The sequence below is a fragment of the Piliocolobus tephrosceles genome, chromosome 3 (genome assembly GCF_002776525.5).
Source record: "Piliocolobus tephrosceles isolate RC106 chromosome 3, ASM277652v3, whole genome shotgun sequence".
Classification (NCBI taxonomy): domain Eukaryota; kingdom Metazoa; phylum Chordata; class Mammalia; order Primates; family Cercopithecidae; genus Piliocolobus; species Piliocolobus tephrosceles.
The window spans coordinates 105,849,440-105,865,080 of record NC_045436.1 but is presented as its reverse complement, the minus strand read 5'-3'; the positions used below and the strand labels follow the sequence as shown (position 1 = coordinate 105,865,080).

The 15,641-nt window shown below is 40.0% G+C and overlaps 3 protein-coding genes across 15 annotated transcripts in view; 1 reads left to right on the top strand and 2 right to left on the bottom strand.

Moving 5' to 3' along the window:
• The window catches only part of HELQ (helicase, POLQ like), a 48,935-nt gene extending 47,248 nt beyond the window's left edge, over positions 1-1,687 (bottom strand). For 2 of the 12 annotated variants that reach the window (XM_023222498.2, XM_023222496.2), the window contains exon 1: positions 1,141-1,677. In XM_023222498.2, coding sequence (XP_023078266.1) covers positions 1,141-1,437 — 297 coding nt within the window. In that variant the 5' untranslated portion in view covers positions 1,438-1,677. Of the gene's footprint in view, positions 1-1,140 lie in introns of all 12 variants that reach the window. The other 10 variants (XM_023222494.2, XM_023222499.2, XM_023222500.2 and 7 more) reach the window with 8 other exon arrangements.
• Positions 1,687-7,179, top strand: MRPS18C (mitochondrial ribosomal protein S18C). The gene is made up of 6 exons (XM_023222506.1): positions 1,687-1,927; positions 2,648-2,703; positions 4,069-4,152; positions 5,487-5,544; positions 6,730-6,789; positions 6,878-7,179. The coding sequence occupies exons 1-6, from the start codon at positions 1,828-1,830 to the stop codon at positions 6,952-6,954; spliced, it is 435 nt and encodes a 144-aa protein (XP_023078274.1). The 5' UTR covers positions 1,687-1,827; the 3' UTR covers positions 6,955-7,179.
• Positions 6,696-15,641, bottom strand: part of ABRAXAS1 (abraxas 1, BRCA1 A complex subunit) — a 24,262-nt gene continuing 15,316 nt past the window's right edge. For both annotated transcript variants that reach the window (XM_023222504.2, XM_023222505.1), the window contains 4 exons: positions 15,200-15,319; positions 13,625-13,709; positions 9,203-9,317; positions 6,696-8,614 (listed from right to left, as the gene is read on the bottom strand). In XM_023222504.2, the coding sequence (XP_023078272.1) occupies positions 8,181-8,614; positions 9,203-9,317; positions 13,625-13,709; positions 15,200-15,319 (754 nt within the window). In that variant the 3' untranslated portion in view covers positions 6,696-8,180. The remainder of the gene's footprint in view (positions 8,615-9,202; positions 9,318-13,624; positions 13,710-15,199; positions 15,320-15,641) is intronic.

Here is a 15,641-nt window from a genome sequence, read left to right as displayed (position 1 = left end):
TTAGAGGCTGAGGCATATGAATTGCTGGGAAGCGGAGGTTGCGGTGAGCTGAGATCGTGCCACTGCACTCCAGCCTGGGCAACAGAGTGGGACTCTGTCTCAAAAAAAAAAAAAAAAGAAAAAAACCCAAAAAACACTTCAGCCTAGGGCTGTACCAAGTATATAATTATATGGTCACATATGGATCATAGACCTATATGTAAATAGATATCATCACCAATTTACAGCTGAAGAAATGGAGGCCCAAAGAGGTTAAATTACTTGGCTAAACAGCAGGTTTAGGAGTGTCACGATGATACTGAGATTCTAATTTTTGAGACAGGGTCTGGCTCTGTCACCCAGGCTGGAGTGCAGTGGCACTTTTTTTTTTTTAAATAGAGACTGGGTCTCTGTTGCCTAGGCTGGTTTTGAACTCGAACTTCTGGGCTTAAGTGATCCTCCCATCTCGGCTTCCTAAAGCACTGGGATTATAGGCATGAGACACCACACTTGGCCAGATTCTAATTGTTAAAGCTATACTAAAACAGCAGGACGACTGCTAGACATCTACTGAAATGTCAGTGCATTCGAAGTTTCTGATAACTGCAGCGCTTCCCTCCCAAACTACAATCTACAGAGACTGGCCTGTAACAGAAACATGGTTGTACCCCTAGACACTCCAAGGAGTTCCTAGGAATTTGAATTGAGACTGATAATCTGAAAACTGACTTGGAGTGGTCTACTACACATTAGAAACACAAACCTGGAGGCAGCAATATAGTAAAGTGATCACGACAACAGGATTTGGGGCAAGAACTGTAGTATCTCAACTTTTCAGGGCCTGATTACTGTTGTAAAATCTAGACAATGTAACTAGTTTAACATAATGGGTCTTCAATAAACAGCAGATTTTATTTGTACAGTAGAAGCTGCAGTTATTTGGAAGCCTAGATTTGTGTCTCCGTCAGCCACTTATTTGCTGCGTGTACAACTTTTATGTCTCGGGGTTTACATTTCATATTTATATAGAGGCAATCAATACCTCCTAAGTGCCGATTAACAGTGGTAAAGAAAAGTAAACGAAGGCAATAAAACTGGTCAACTCTTTGCATCCGGGAAGGATGCCAAAGTTTGCAGTTTCAAGTTCCAAGCTCTTCGTACCTGGTCTCCCACCCCTCTGTCAATGGGAATGCGACGTAGGAGGTCCGGGTTTGTACCACCACCTCCAAGGATGAGACATTCGGGGGAATCTGAGAGTAGAAAGGGCTGTACCTCGACCCGCAGCACGCCCGCGGTTTTCCGCCTCCTGTTCTCAGCCACCATTTCCTCCTCTTCTTTCCCCTCATCTCCGGGCTCGAGCTCGGCCGCCGTGAGACCGACAAAAATGCACCCCAGGCTTGGACGGTTCCTTTTGGGGAGAGAAACCCGCCGGCGGATGCGGGAACCACCTTCATCCATGGCAAGGATCCAGGGCCCTATTCAGACGTCGTTCTCAGTGACCCAGACGCTAAACCCAAATGGAAAGGAGAGTGGGAGGCCAGCGCCCGCCTCTACATGCACTTTGAGAAAATACCCCAAGTTAGTTCTCTGGGCTCCCGGACCGGAAGCAAGCATAAACTTCTACGTTCTCCTTGTCCAATCATAAGCCTCACGTGACCTGCAGCATAGCTAGCGCTGGAACAGAAAGGTGCTGCGCATGCGTATTGAAAAACCTCACCTACTCTCGCGGGTCCTCAGCGTTCTCCTGCGGAACCTTTGAACGGCGTACTCGAGCCCACAGGGGAAAAGCAGCGGAAGGGGCCTTTCGGAACGAATCGAAACGAAAGGAAGCGGAACAAACGCAGAACCATGGCCGCTATGGTTGCTGTTTGCGGTGGTCTAGGGAAGAAGAAGTTGACACGCCTGGTAACGGCTGCTGTCAGCCTTACACATCCCGGGACTCACACGGGTAAAGTCTCCATATTCTATGCTCCGTTGTAGCGTTGCAGGCATTAACCTTAGTCCCAATAGTTGGTGGAGTCGTCCCTGTTAGCAAAACGACTCTGGTTTCTAGGCGATTACGTTTCTCCAAGATGGTTGGGAATCTGTAATCGCCTTTGACTGTTTTAGAGTCGTCTAATCCACTCCTTTCTTTAAACGTATGAGGAAGCTAGAGTGGTTCTTAAAAAGCAGAGACTTTCCTAAGATCTCTGGATAATCTTAGTGAGGAAGGGCCATTTCCAGAGTCGCCCAGCGGCAAATTCCAGTTGTCTAAGGCCCCCAAACAGAACAAAATTGTGTAATTTTTGCAATTTTATCTTCTCTGTTTCTCTATAAAATCTGGGACGGGTCTGTTACTCATTTTCTTTTTGGTATGACAGTGCCTGTTGCTTCTCCTGTAAGAATGTGCATTTTTTCTCTAACCATGGAATGAAGGGAAAATAAATGTCAGAAAGAGAGCAGGTATGGGCGGGAAAATACGTGCTTTTTCCCCAAAGCCCTGGAAAGCACACCCATGTTGAGTCTTACTCTGTCCCAAATATAAAGGTTTTTAACCATTCTGAATATAATGAATACAAAACCTTTAATATCGTGTCCCTTAATTCATCCTGTCTCCATAAAAACAAAAATCTTTAGCTATTCAGCTACGAAGAAGAAATAGTTAATTGCTGTTTCTGTTTAATCACAGTGCTTTGGAGAAGAGGTTGTTCACAATATAAACAGGTATCCAGCAACGAGGACCTGGTAAGAATTTTTTTTTCTATTAGTAAGGCATTTGCAAAGATGACCAAATTTTTTTTTCCTTTTTAAAACGAGAACTGGTATTAGACTCTAACATCTTTTATTTTAGCTACTTGAATAGAGTTCTGCTGTAGGACAAAACAATTAGATAATTACTCTGAGTTAAGAAATGATGATGAATTGATTGTAGTCAGTTGAGTTTTGAACTAGGGGAATTCCTAGATTAGAAGCAAAGCTGCTATAATACCGTATTTTTCTTCCTAGATCTTAAATTTAAGGATATGTGATTTGGGAATCATTTTTTTTACATAGCCCTTTGTAAGCAAATGATTTGGGAATTTTAAAAGGTAGTTTGGGTGAGCAGAATTTTAGATAACTGAAAAGAGACTGTACAAAGCTTAGCTATAGGTTGGCTATAGTATTAGCATGGACTTGAAAGCACAGGTTCTTACTACATGCAAAGGTACTTTGACACTAATCAGACCATACAAAGCACTTGGCACAGAGCTGAAGAGTAGTCACGTGAGCTGAATGTAAATGGGAAAGTTTGAAGAATTGGGAAAAACAAAAGAACTTGTCTAGTTTCTCTGAACATCTGTCTTGGTAATCTAATCCACGCACCATACTTTAAGAAAGTAAAGGGACATTATTCCTTTTTCAGTTCATAAATCCCACTTTATCTCTAATCAAAGTTATGGACCCTCTCCACAGAAAAAGGCACAAAGTTCCATTCATTTGAAGTTTTGCATACAATTATAGGGAGTCATGGGCTTCAGAGCCATTTCTAGATTAAGAACTTCTATCCTGGAGACAGCCATACTGACGGTAGGAGGGAGGCACTGTGGCAGAAGCATTAGGGCAATAGTGGTAACAGAAAAGCCAAAAAGGCTAATGCAAACTTATATAGTAGCCTGGGGTGATAAAGTCAAACAACCTTTTATTCCAGTAAGTCATGGGCCATTATGTATAAAAATAGTGAAAAAATACTTGATAGAGACATGGGGATGGATAAATTAGGGATTGCACTCATTTAAGAATGCCGTATGTTATCTACTGTAAGTTTTCTTAAATCTAAAAAGTTTTTCATTATCTACAATCTGAGCAAAGCATTGGAGCAATCACTTTATCAGACATCATTTTTGTTCTGCCATAAACTCTTTTATTCTACAAAGATTGTACTTTATTCCAGAATCTTCCCATTAGTTCATTTGTAGGCTAAACTGAAACAAAATAAAGTGCTTATATAAAATATGTACACAGTAAGAAAGGTATAACTAATCATTTGAATGGATTTGAATGTAGAATAGTAACCTTTTAAAATTCAGAATTAACACATCCTATTATCACACTTTTCGTTTTTTTCCCTAGCCCATTACAATGGAAAATCCTTATAAAGAACCTCTTAAGAAATGTATCTTGTGTGGAAAGCGTGTAGATTATAAGAATGTACAGGTGAGATCTGGTTTTACTTCACTATATTTTAGGGTTTTTCTTCTGATAGATCTGCTTAAAGAGAATCAAGTCAGTTTATAGCAGGCTTTTGTAGAGGTAACTTTTAGCAACTTCGTAATTTCAAATTTGGTTATAATTCTATGTATAAGCGTATCTCTGTTTTATTCAAGTAAAAGCGCCTTGGCTTTCCCCCACTTACTATTATTTCCACTCTGTTTTTTTCACTACACCAAACATCTTAATAGCTCACTGTAATTTTTTTTTTTTTTGACAGAGTTAAAATTCTGTCAAAATTCTCAATCGGGGAGGGTCAGAACTTTGGAAAAAGCTCATCTGGTAAAGCTGATCTCTTTACCTCACCACCCATATCACTGATTCACATATTACTTATCTCTAACTCTCAGCAAGTTAGAAGTTGCAAATTTGGGGCAAATGAATAGCACTACAATTCTGTATGGTGGCCGGGCGCAGTGGCTCACGCCTGTAATCCTAGCACTTTGGGAGACCAAGGCGGGCGGATCACCTGAGGTCAGGATTTTGAGACCAACCTGGCCAACGTGGTGAAACCCTGTCTCTATTAAAAATACAAAAATTAGCTGAGTGTGGTGGTGCCTGCCTGTAATCCCAGCTACTTGGGAGGCTGAGGCAGGAGAATCGCTTGAACCCAGAAGGCAGAGGTTGCAGTGAGCCGAGATCGTGCCATTGCACTCCAGCCTGGGTGACGAGAACGAAACTGTCAAAAAAAAAAAAAAAAAATTCTGTATGTTGACAATTCTGTATGTTGACAATTCTGTATGCTGCCTTTGAGAGAGAACCAAGAAATTACAGAAACACATACTAGGAAGATTATACAAAGTGCCAATAATAATGACTGGCACCTAGAAAGTTCTAAAAAAGTATTTAAGTAAAACATAAATTATAGCAAATGCCTGGTATACTTGTAACTCTGGAAAATCTCATTACCCTCTGATAATTTATCTTAATGATTATTATCAGAGGGTAATGTGATAGCTTGTCATAATAGATGAAATTTTTTAGTAGCTTGTTTCAAGCAATATTTTAGAAAAGTATCTGTGGAAGTCAAGAAAACAGATTTAACATTGAATGAATATGCTGATTAATCTGCTATTTAATTATATATAGACTTTTGACACACTAGATAGAAAATATTTAAAAGGTAACAAGATGGATAACAATATTTTTTCTCATATTTTATGAAATATGTCTGAAATGTAAAGCTTTATATAACTTGAAGGTTTTTTTTTTGAAATTTACACATTCAGAAATAAATAACAAATACTTTTTTTTCCCCTCCGAATAAAACTCCAAAACAGCTTTTGTCCCAGTTTGTTTCTCCATTTACTGGATGCATTTATGGAAGGCACATTACAGGTATTTTGTTTTTTATCATGGGAATATAAATGTAGATAAGAATTATATCAATCTATTTCTGTCATTTAAGAAAACTGTCAAATTTTCAAATTGTGCCATAAATTACTACTAGATCAGATACTACAGGGACTAGAGCTGGTTACTATGAAAAAGCCTCCTAGGCCAAGGGGATTATTATTTTGCTGTCTTATGCAGAGTTAACTATATAGAAAACTTGGGCTTTACAAAACTGTTGTTGGTGTTTTGGAAGATCCTGTAATCATTCCTAGATTGATACTTAAACTTGGTGTCAGCAAACTATGGCCCATAGGTCAAATCCGACCTGCCCCCTTTTTATCTTGATCAGGTTCATCATATACAAATACCACTTTTTTTTTTTTTTTTTTTTTGAGATGGAATCTCACTCTGTCACCCAGGCTAGAGTGCACTGGCACAATCTCAGCTCACTGCAACCTCTGCCTCCTGGGTTCAAGCGATTCTCATGCCTCAGCCTCCCGAGTAGCTGGGATTATAGGCATGCACCACCATGCCTGGCTGATTTTTGTATTTTTAGTAGAGATGGGGTTTCTCCATGTTGGCCAGGCTGGTCTTGAACTCCTTACCTCAGGTGATCCGGCCACCTAGGCCTCCCAAAGTGCTGAGATTATAGGCATGAGCCACTGTGCCCAACCCCACTTGTTTTTGTAGTTTTGTTTACATAGTGCCATATGGTTGTTTTCAAGCTACAACAGCAGAGTTGAGTGGTGGTGATGGAGACTGTATGGCCCAGAAATCCTAGAATATTATTATTCTGGCCCTTGACAAAAATGATTTACAAACCCTTGACTTAAAAACTTGTTGACGCTGGGTGTGGTGGTTCACGCCTGTAATCCCAGCACTTTGGGAGGCTGAGGTGGGCGGATCACCTGAGGTGAGGAGTTCAGGACCAGCCTGGCCAGTATGGTGAAACCCTGTCTCTACTACAAATACAAAAAAATTAGCCGGGTGTGGTGGTGCACACCTGTAATCCCAGTTACTGAGGAGGCTGAGGCAAGATAATTGCTTGAGCCTGCGTGGCGGAAGTTGCAGTGAGGCGAGGGTGCGCCTCACTGTACTCCAGCGAGACTCTGTCTCAAAAAAAAAAAAAAAATTGCAAACTTTAAATATTTACATTTTTTATGAATAAGAAAGCTTTTTATTTTACAGGTCTTTGTGGGAAGAAACAGAAAGAAATCACAAAAGCAATTAAGAGAGCTCAAATACTGGGTAAGAAAGAACACCTCAACAACTGAATTGAGCTAGCTGAAGTTTTGCTCATTATGTTTTGTCAAGAACTTTAATTATCTCTTTACAGGGTTTATGCCAGTTACATACAAGGATCCTGCATATCTCAAGGACCCTAAAGTTTGTAACATCAGATATCGAGAATAAATTATATCACGTTTCCACCAATAAACTTATTTTACAGTAAGTGGTTGTATGATGCCAATATTGACTCAAACCAAACTTTGGATAGAAAAGTGTTTGAGGAGTGAGGTAAAGACTGACAGTTCCCTTCATACCAATGTCCATTAAGCAGATTGCTTATTTAAAATGTTAACACTCATCACATTTTACATATGTTGAATAAAAGTGGTTCTGTGTGATTTTCATTTATATCTGATCTCCAAATAGCTCATACAATAATCCATTCAATTGAATGGAATTAAAACTGCTCAGAATGATTTTCCAACTAGCAAATGTAAGTATGCCTGGTTAAGGTATCTTCCCTTTGTAGAAATGTTACATTGGGATGGATAGTGGTGGTGTCACAGGAGGACAAAATATTCCTAGACAAGTCTATCCTCAAACCAGTATTGTCTTTTACATAAAGATGATTTACACCTAATAGACATTGAATATGATAGACATGTATGTATATATGTATCAATTCTGAGTTCCACTGGCCTATCCCAAATACACTGGATTATCAGGCTTGTACTGTATTCAAAATGATGGATTTGCTAAATTTCGTGCAAAGGACTCTAGGGGACTCTAGGGGAGAGGTTTGTGTTGCATTATAGTTGTGTAGTAATTAAGGCTGCCAGATTTAGCAAGTACAAATGTAGGACAAATTTAAATTTTAGATGTTTTGCAAATTTATTGCATGGTATCTAGCATTTTATCTGGCAACTCTAGCCATAATGTACTTTTTTCATATAAATTTCCTTCCATATTGTGAAAATAAGGCTATTCTTGCTTTTCCAATATTTTTCTTTTTTAATAGAGATGGGTCTCAATACGTTGCCCAAGCTGGTCTCTAACTCCTGGCGTCAATCCTCCTGCCTTGTCTTCCCTAAGTGCTGGGATTACAGGTGTGAGCCACTGTGCCTAGTCTCAGAACTTTTCCAATTCTAAAGAATGTTTCTGTGTAAGCCTTCCCCTCAACAACTTAGTGAAAGGTGAAAAAAATGTTTGGAAATAAAAGCATCTCATGTTTGAAAAAGCACTTTGTGAAATAAATGCACTAAGACTTATCTGTGTACTACTGCAAACAGGTGAACACAGTAAAAACAAATGAACTTACTGCAAGTAGCTCAATATAGTAAAAACAATAGAAATGTTTGGCTTTACCCATCAGCCAAATAAAAAAAAATCTCCTTTTAAGGTTAAAAGGATCAAAATGTAGGAGACCGTGAATATTCACCAAAACCCTTCATCTTCTCAATTTCTTCATCTGTTTCTGGGCTGCTCATTTTGGATGCTTTATCTTGGTTACTACTATCAGTATCTGTTTTAGATCGTTTATCTTGTGTATCTAACAACCGTGATCTTTTGAATTGCCATCTGTCATCTAAGTCTAAGGCTTTATGCTTAATGATTTGTGGTGTACCAGCTGAACTAGCTTCAGGAATGTCAGTGTGTTCTACCATTAAGGTCAGATTGTCTACTACATCGAGGTGGTGGTTGATGTTACAGCTACTTTTAGAAACATGTCTACTTTTTAAAGACATAACACATGAATGAAGAAATTCAGAATTTGGAAAAAAGGTCCGTAATGCTTGACAAAGAAAAATATTCTCCTGAGGGTCTTTTTGGATGTTCTTCTCTCCTAAACAAAATAGAGTAACAGTTCAACATACAACATTTCTTCTACAAAGCTTTTATAATTAACTATTTGTAAGTAAAACTAAGTCAAAAAGATTTTTAACAGTTTTATTATCTAAAGTGAGAATAACATACATAATTCTGAATTCTAATTTATATGCCACAGTATTCTAAGACAAAATTGAAGTTGTGTTCTTTCATGTCAGCAATATAGCTAGTGTAGTATTATGTTCTTTAAAAGCACAGGAAGGGCCGAGCCTAGTGGCTCACGCCTATAATCTCAGCACTTTGGGAGGCTGAGGTGGGTGGATCACTTGAGGTCAGCAGTTGAAGATCAGCCTGGCCAACATGGTGAAACCCTGTCTCTATTAAAAATACAAAAAATTAGCTAGGCATGGTGGCAGGCACCTGGAATCCCAGCTTTTTGGGAGGCTGAGGCAGAAGAATCGCTTGAACCCAGGAGGCAGAGGTTGCAGTGAGCTGAGATCACACCACTGCACTCCAACCTGGGTGACAGAGCGACACTCCATCTCAAAAAAAATAAAAAATAAAAATTTTTAGCACAGAAAGTAGAGATGTGTTGTTTACTTACGTGCTGCCTGAATCTGTGCTCGTCTTCTTTTTTCAATTTCTCGTTTTAATCTGTTTACATCCTTTACTAGTTTATCTACTGCCTGTTCACTGTCTTCTACCTTTTTGCATATACTCTGCAAAATAAAATAATTTAAGGGCATAGGTTGAGATTTCAAGCTCTGTACTAATTAGTCTGGATTCACAAATAATATAAAATCATTGGTGGTATATAATACCCAAAACTATTTGCCTTTTATATACATTTTATTTATTTTCTGGAGGACCTCAGTAACAAGCACTTGTAGGTTATAAATAAGCCTTATAGGTTATAAAATGCTTTTTCAGAGGTAGTAACTTCTCATTTATACAGTTTTTATCATGCCAGTTAATTTCACTGAAAATACACAGAAATAAACTGAAATACGAACTCATGGGCCAGGTTGCGGTGGCTCACGCCTGTAATCCTAGCACTTTTGGGAGGGTGAGGCGGGCAGACTACCTGAGCTCAGGAGTTTGAGACCAGCCTGGGCAACATGGTGAAACCCCGTCTCTACTAAAAATATAAAAAAGTATCCAGGTGTGGTGATGCATGCCTGTAGTCCCAGCTACTCGGGAGGCTGAGGGACGTGAATTAAGCTTGAGCCCAGGAAACAGAGGTTGCAGTGAGCCGAAATCGCACCACTATACTCCAGCCTGGACGATACAGTGAGACCCTGTCTCAAAAAAAAAAAAAAAACTTTGAAACAAAAAATACAGATGCAGAGTTACTGCATACATTTAACACTAAGAAACTCACAGTAAGTGAAAACAAAGTGACTTTTACTATTATGAAAGGATACTATTGCAGAGTTTTTCCTGTAAGAGACACTACTTTTGAAAAGCAGATGAGTTCTGTGTGTCTTTAATTTTAGAAGTACGAATACCAATAACTTTTGATGCCATAATTCCATTTGGGAATATATCTTAATAACAACAAAAATATGAGATGGTTTCTTTTTTTTTCCTTTTTGTGGAGAACGGTGTCTCGCTATATTACCCAGGCAGGTCTCGAACTCCTGGGCTCAAGCTATCCTCCTGCCTCTGCCTCCCTGAGAGCTGGGATTACAGGCGTGAGCCACCGTGCCCGGCCAAGATGATGTTTCTTAGTATAACATAAAACAACTGGGGGAGGGGAGAACATTAAAAAAAAAAAAAAAAAAAAAACTAGCCAGGCGCGGTGGCTCACACCTGTAATCCCAGCACTTTGGGAGGCTGAGACGGGCGGATCACGAGGTCAGGAGATCGAGACCATCCTGGCTAACCCAGTGAAACCCCGCCTCTACTAAAAAATACAAAAAACCAGCCGGGCGAGGTGGCAGGCGCCTGTAGTCCCAGCTGCTCTGGAGGCTGAGGCAGGAGAATGGCATAAACCCGGGAGGCGGAACTTGCAGTGAGCTGAGATCTGGCCACCGCACTGCAGCCGGGGCGACAGAGCAAGACTCCATCTCCAAAAAAAAAAAAAAAAAAATTAATTTCCAACTGTAGGCTAATAGTTGTTTTGCCAGTTTTAGTGGACACTTTTTAGGATGTCTGCCAAACCTACTTCTTACAAACTTTTTGCCCTGACATGAGAGTTTGCCAGTTATCCCTGTACCCACCTTTCACCCAAGCTGACCCAAACAGAACCAATTAGATTCTTGCCTGGCAATCTGGAGGTATTACATAGCCAATTGGCAAATCTTATGCTCTAGAAGACATCTAAATGCAGGAGCTATAGGTTGGCTGTTTTCTGGTCTGCCAGTGGATGAAGAAACAAAAAGGCCTGGAAGGATAACAATGTGCAGACAGAGAAAGTTCTGTTGGCTTTCCAGCTCCTGATTCCAATTCCTTCCTAAAGTTCAGCTGCTTTCTGCCTACAGTTCTTATGATATACCTCTACGTTACATTCCCTATTTTCGCCCAAGTTGATATTTTTCCATAACATTGCTCTATGAAATATACTGCCATTAAAAATAAAGAGGCTGGGTGCGGTGGCTCACACTTGTGTACTTTGGGAGGCCGAGGCAGGTGGATCACCTGAGGTCTGGGGTTCGAGACCAGCCCAGGCAACATGGCAAAACCCCATCTCTACTAAAAATACAAAAATTAGCCTGGCATAGTGGTGGGTGTGTGTAATCTCAGCTCCTTGGGAAGCTGAGGCAGGAGAATCACTTGAACCTGGGAGGCAGAGGTTGCAGTGAGCCAAGATCGCACCATTGCACTCCAGTCCAGGCGACATACTGAGACTCTGCCTAAAAAAAAACAAAAAAAAAAAATGCAAAAACAAAACAACTGAAGAATATGTAGCAACAGGAACAATGTTTGATGTATCAAATTTTTTAAAAATCATGACACAAATTTATGTCACTGTGACTGTCAACTATATCAAAGTATACATATATTAAGGAAAAACTGGAGCACATGGCAGAGTGAAAATAGTTACGTTAAAATGGTGAGAGTCCAGGCTAGATGTGGTGGCTCACACCTGTAATCCCAGTACTTCAGTACCTTGGGAGGCCAAGGAGGGTGGCTTGCTTGAGCTCAGCCTGGGAACATGGTGAAACCCTGTCTCTACACAAAATACAAAAAAAGCTGGGCATAGTGGTGCACATCTGTGGTCTCAGCTACTCTGGAGGCTGAGAGAGGAGGATCACTTGAGCCCAAGAGGTGGCGGCTGTAGTGAGCTGAGATCATGCCATTGCACTCCAGCCTGGGTAACAGAGCAAGACACTGTCTCTAAAAAATAAATAAAAGGGTGAGATTCTGGATGTTTTTACCATCTAAAATTCCTGTTTTATATGAAAAAAGTAGTGTAATATGAATCAAAATATTTTGACTGCTTTTCTGTTAGTGTGCTCTACTGATGAGTATGGTGGCCATGGAAATATACTCTTTACTAAGATCTCCAACTGGGGAAAGCATAGTTGACTTAACAGCCCCAGCTGTGGATCTACCAGTGTGTTTGCTCTTAAGCCACACTTCCCCTGGGCTGTTCCTAGCCAATGACTAAGCACAGTGCAGATATTAGTGCAAGTCCATGCCTATGGAACAATTTTTGGGCAACTTTGCTCAAACACTCCCCACCAGCCCAGTGGAACTTCCTTAAAATGGCACTGCAGTCCGAGGCTCTTCCTAACCGCTTGTCCTCTTACCCCCTCTCCTTTTGCAGGGGTCAGACTTGCGGTGTTGTCTGAAGGCTCTTCATGCCTGTTACTGCTTCCTCTTCTTTATCCTTCTCAGGTTCAGTAAATCTCCTGCACTTATAATCCCATCTTGACATCTAGTTCTCAAAGGACCTGAACTGACACATGAAGTAGAACTGACACATGAAGTAGAGGGAAGTATATACTGTTATCAAATATACTTCCCTATTCTGTAAGAAGGATTATATATCCCTGCCTATTACTATGTGATGTGTTCAGGTCAATGAAATGTGAGTGGAAGTGGCATGGCCATTTTCAGAGCTGTTGTGAATTTCCATTAGCTTTTTTTTTTTTTTTTTTTTTTTTTGAGACAGAGTCTCACTCTATCACCCAGGCTGGAGTGCAGTGGCAGTGGCACAATCTTGGCTCACTGCAAGCTCCACCTCCCAGGTTCACACCATTCTCCTGCCTCAGCCTCCCGAGTAGCTGGGACTACAGGCGCCCGCCACCATGCCTGGTTAATTTTTTTTTGTATTTTTAATAGAGACAGGGTTTCACCATGTTAGCCAGGATGCTCTCGATCTCCTGACCTCGTGATCTGCCTGCCTCGACCTCCCAAAGTGCTGGGATTACAAGCGTCAGCCACTACGCCTGGCTCCACTAGCTTTCTTACTGTTTGCCTTATGCCATGAGAACATGTCCCAAAGAAGGGCTGCTCCTTCAGCCTGGATCCTGGATGAAGGTGACATTCAGAAAAGGAATAGAGCTACAGCCAAGATATAATGTGAGCAAGACCACACCATGGTTGTTGTAAGCCACTGAGATTGCAGCTAAATCTAAATCTTTGTTACTACAGCTAAAGAAATACGTCTCAGTCAGTGAAGCTAAAGGAACAACAACATCTTGTTCAACAAGGGACAGCATCTATGATAGGGTCTCACAAGATTATACTGGAGCACATATAGAAAGCTGATATACAGCATGTGATATTGGCATTACAGATCAAATAGGGGAAATGATTGATACTCAATAATTTGGGGACATTTGGTTTTCCCTGTGAAAACTAAAAAGTAAAAATACATATAGGTTTGTGTAAGTATATGTTTGCACAATGATGAAATTGCCTAATGACATATTTCTCAGAAGGTATAGCCCTCATTAAGCAACACATAACTGTATAAATCTAATCAAGATGTCACGTTATCCCTAAAAAATGTCAGTCATTAACTTGATATGAACTCTATCTAGAAGTGGTTGAAGTGTTTGATATGTTAACTTACCTTTAATTCCTCTTGTAATGAAGCATACATTTCATTTATCTTATGTACCTCCTTTAAGGATCCATCTTCTTCAAAAAATTTAGAGCTGTAAAAAATTACCATTTCCTCAGGCAAATACACAAAACTCATTTTAATGATAAGGTGAAAAACTTACTGTAAAGGAGCAATGGAAGATTCTTTTTACTGGTTTTGTAGGAACCATAATTTTGTCAATCTATATGTATGCAGAAAAACCAACCACAAAACCTACTTCACTGATCTTCACATTAGCAAACATTTTAGCCTCCTAAGTACTATTGACAGGTCTCCCAAAAAGGCAAGGATGGGCAGGGGATGGGGGAAGATTGCATAAAAATAGATAAAAATTGAAGGAAGGAAAAAAGGTCTCTATTGGCAATGGGAACCGGAGTCAATTTTTTAAATATTTTACTGAATTCAAGTTACCTTTACTTGAAAGAGACATCATTATTTTATTATCCATGAAATAAGGAAAAAAGTAATTCTAAGAAGGCATGACTCGTAAGACATCCCAATGTCAGAGATAAATATGAAAAATGTGCATCTCGCCAGGTGTGGTGGCTCACGCCTGTAATCCCAACACTTTGGGAGGCCGAGGCGGGCGGATCACCTGAGGTCGGGAGTTTGAGACCAGCCTGACCAACACAGAGAAACCCCATCTCTACTAAAAAAATACAAAATTAGCCGGGCATAGTGGTGCATGCCTGTAATCCCAGCTACTCAGGAGGCTGAGGCAGGAGAATCGCTTGAACCTGGGAGGCCGAGACTGCAGTGAGCTGAAATCATGCCATTACACCCCAGCCTGGGCAACAAGAGCAAAACTCCATCTCAAAAAAAAAAAAAAAAAACAGGAAAATGTGCACCTCAGAATCAAAGAAATATGGTATTCAGTTTTTAAACTGGTAGCACTGTGGGGACACAAAAGTAAGTAAGTAAAATCTAACCCCTTAATCTCAAAGTTTACACTCTAGTAGGTGTCCTATACTACCAGTGTTGCTGTTTTTGACATTACTTCCTTAATGGCCACAAAGGAAGTTATATCTAAGCAGCCTATAGTATGAGTGAGTCTTGGCTAAAGTCTAATTTTTACAAATATCTAATTTCGAAGCCTTTAATCTGAACCACTGCCTTAGAAAATTATAATTTTTAGGCTATATACTTATTCTCACCTAGAATAGATATGCTAAAATTTACAGGATATGCAACAAGCTCCTCCCAGTACTTTTTTTTTTTTTAATTTCTTTTGTAGAGATGGGGTTTTGCTGTGTTGCCCAGGCTAGTCTCCAACTCCTGAGCTCAAGAGATCCTCCTGCCTCAGCCTCCCAAAGTGCCGGGATTGCAGGTGTGAGCCACCATGCCTGGACTAACCACCACCTTTTTTGTATCTTGTAAGTAGACAAGCACTAACAGGAGGGGATGAGGAAGGTAAAAACAGCCTAGTTTACTTGAGTAATGGATTAGTTTTCCCTTTCGTTTTTATTCTGCTGTTGTTTGAGAAATAAGAAAATTAATTTCAAAGGTGAATAGAAGTTTTGTGAGAAAGCAGTTGAATCTTACCTGTGTGTTTGTACTGCTCGGCTAAAACCAGTGGACATACAGGAACCTGATACAGTTTTATAACCTAGTTGTTCAGACATGCCCAGATTGGCAACCACTAAAGGTACCCTGTGAAAAAGTCTGACAAAATAAAACTTTATAAATTTAGAATGAAAAGAAAGGTTAGTATCTACCTGCTGGAATAGACTACTTATCCCCTATAAGACTTAAAAAATATGCTCCCCAAAACCCATTCTTTTTTTTTTCAAGTTGAAGATTCCATTTTTTTTTTTTTTTTAATATTATACTTTAAGTTCTAGGGTACATGTGCATAACGTGCAGGTTTGTTACATATGTATATATGTGCCATGTTGGTGTGCTGCACCCATCAACTCGTCAGCACCCATCAATTCATCATTTATATCAGGTATAACTCCCCAATGCAATCCCTCCCCCCTCCCCC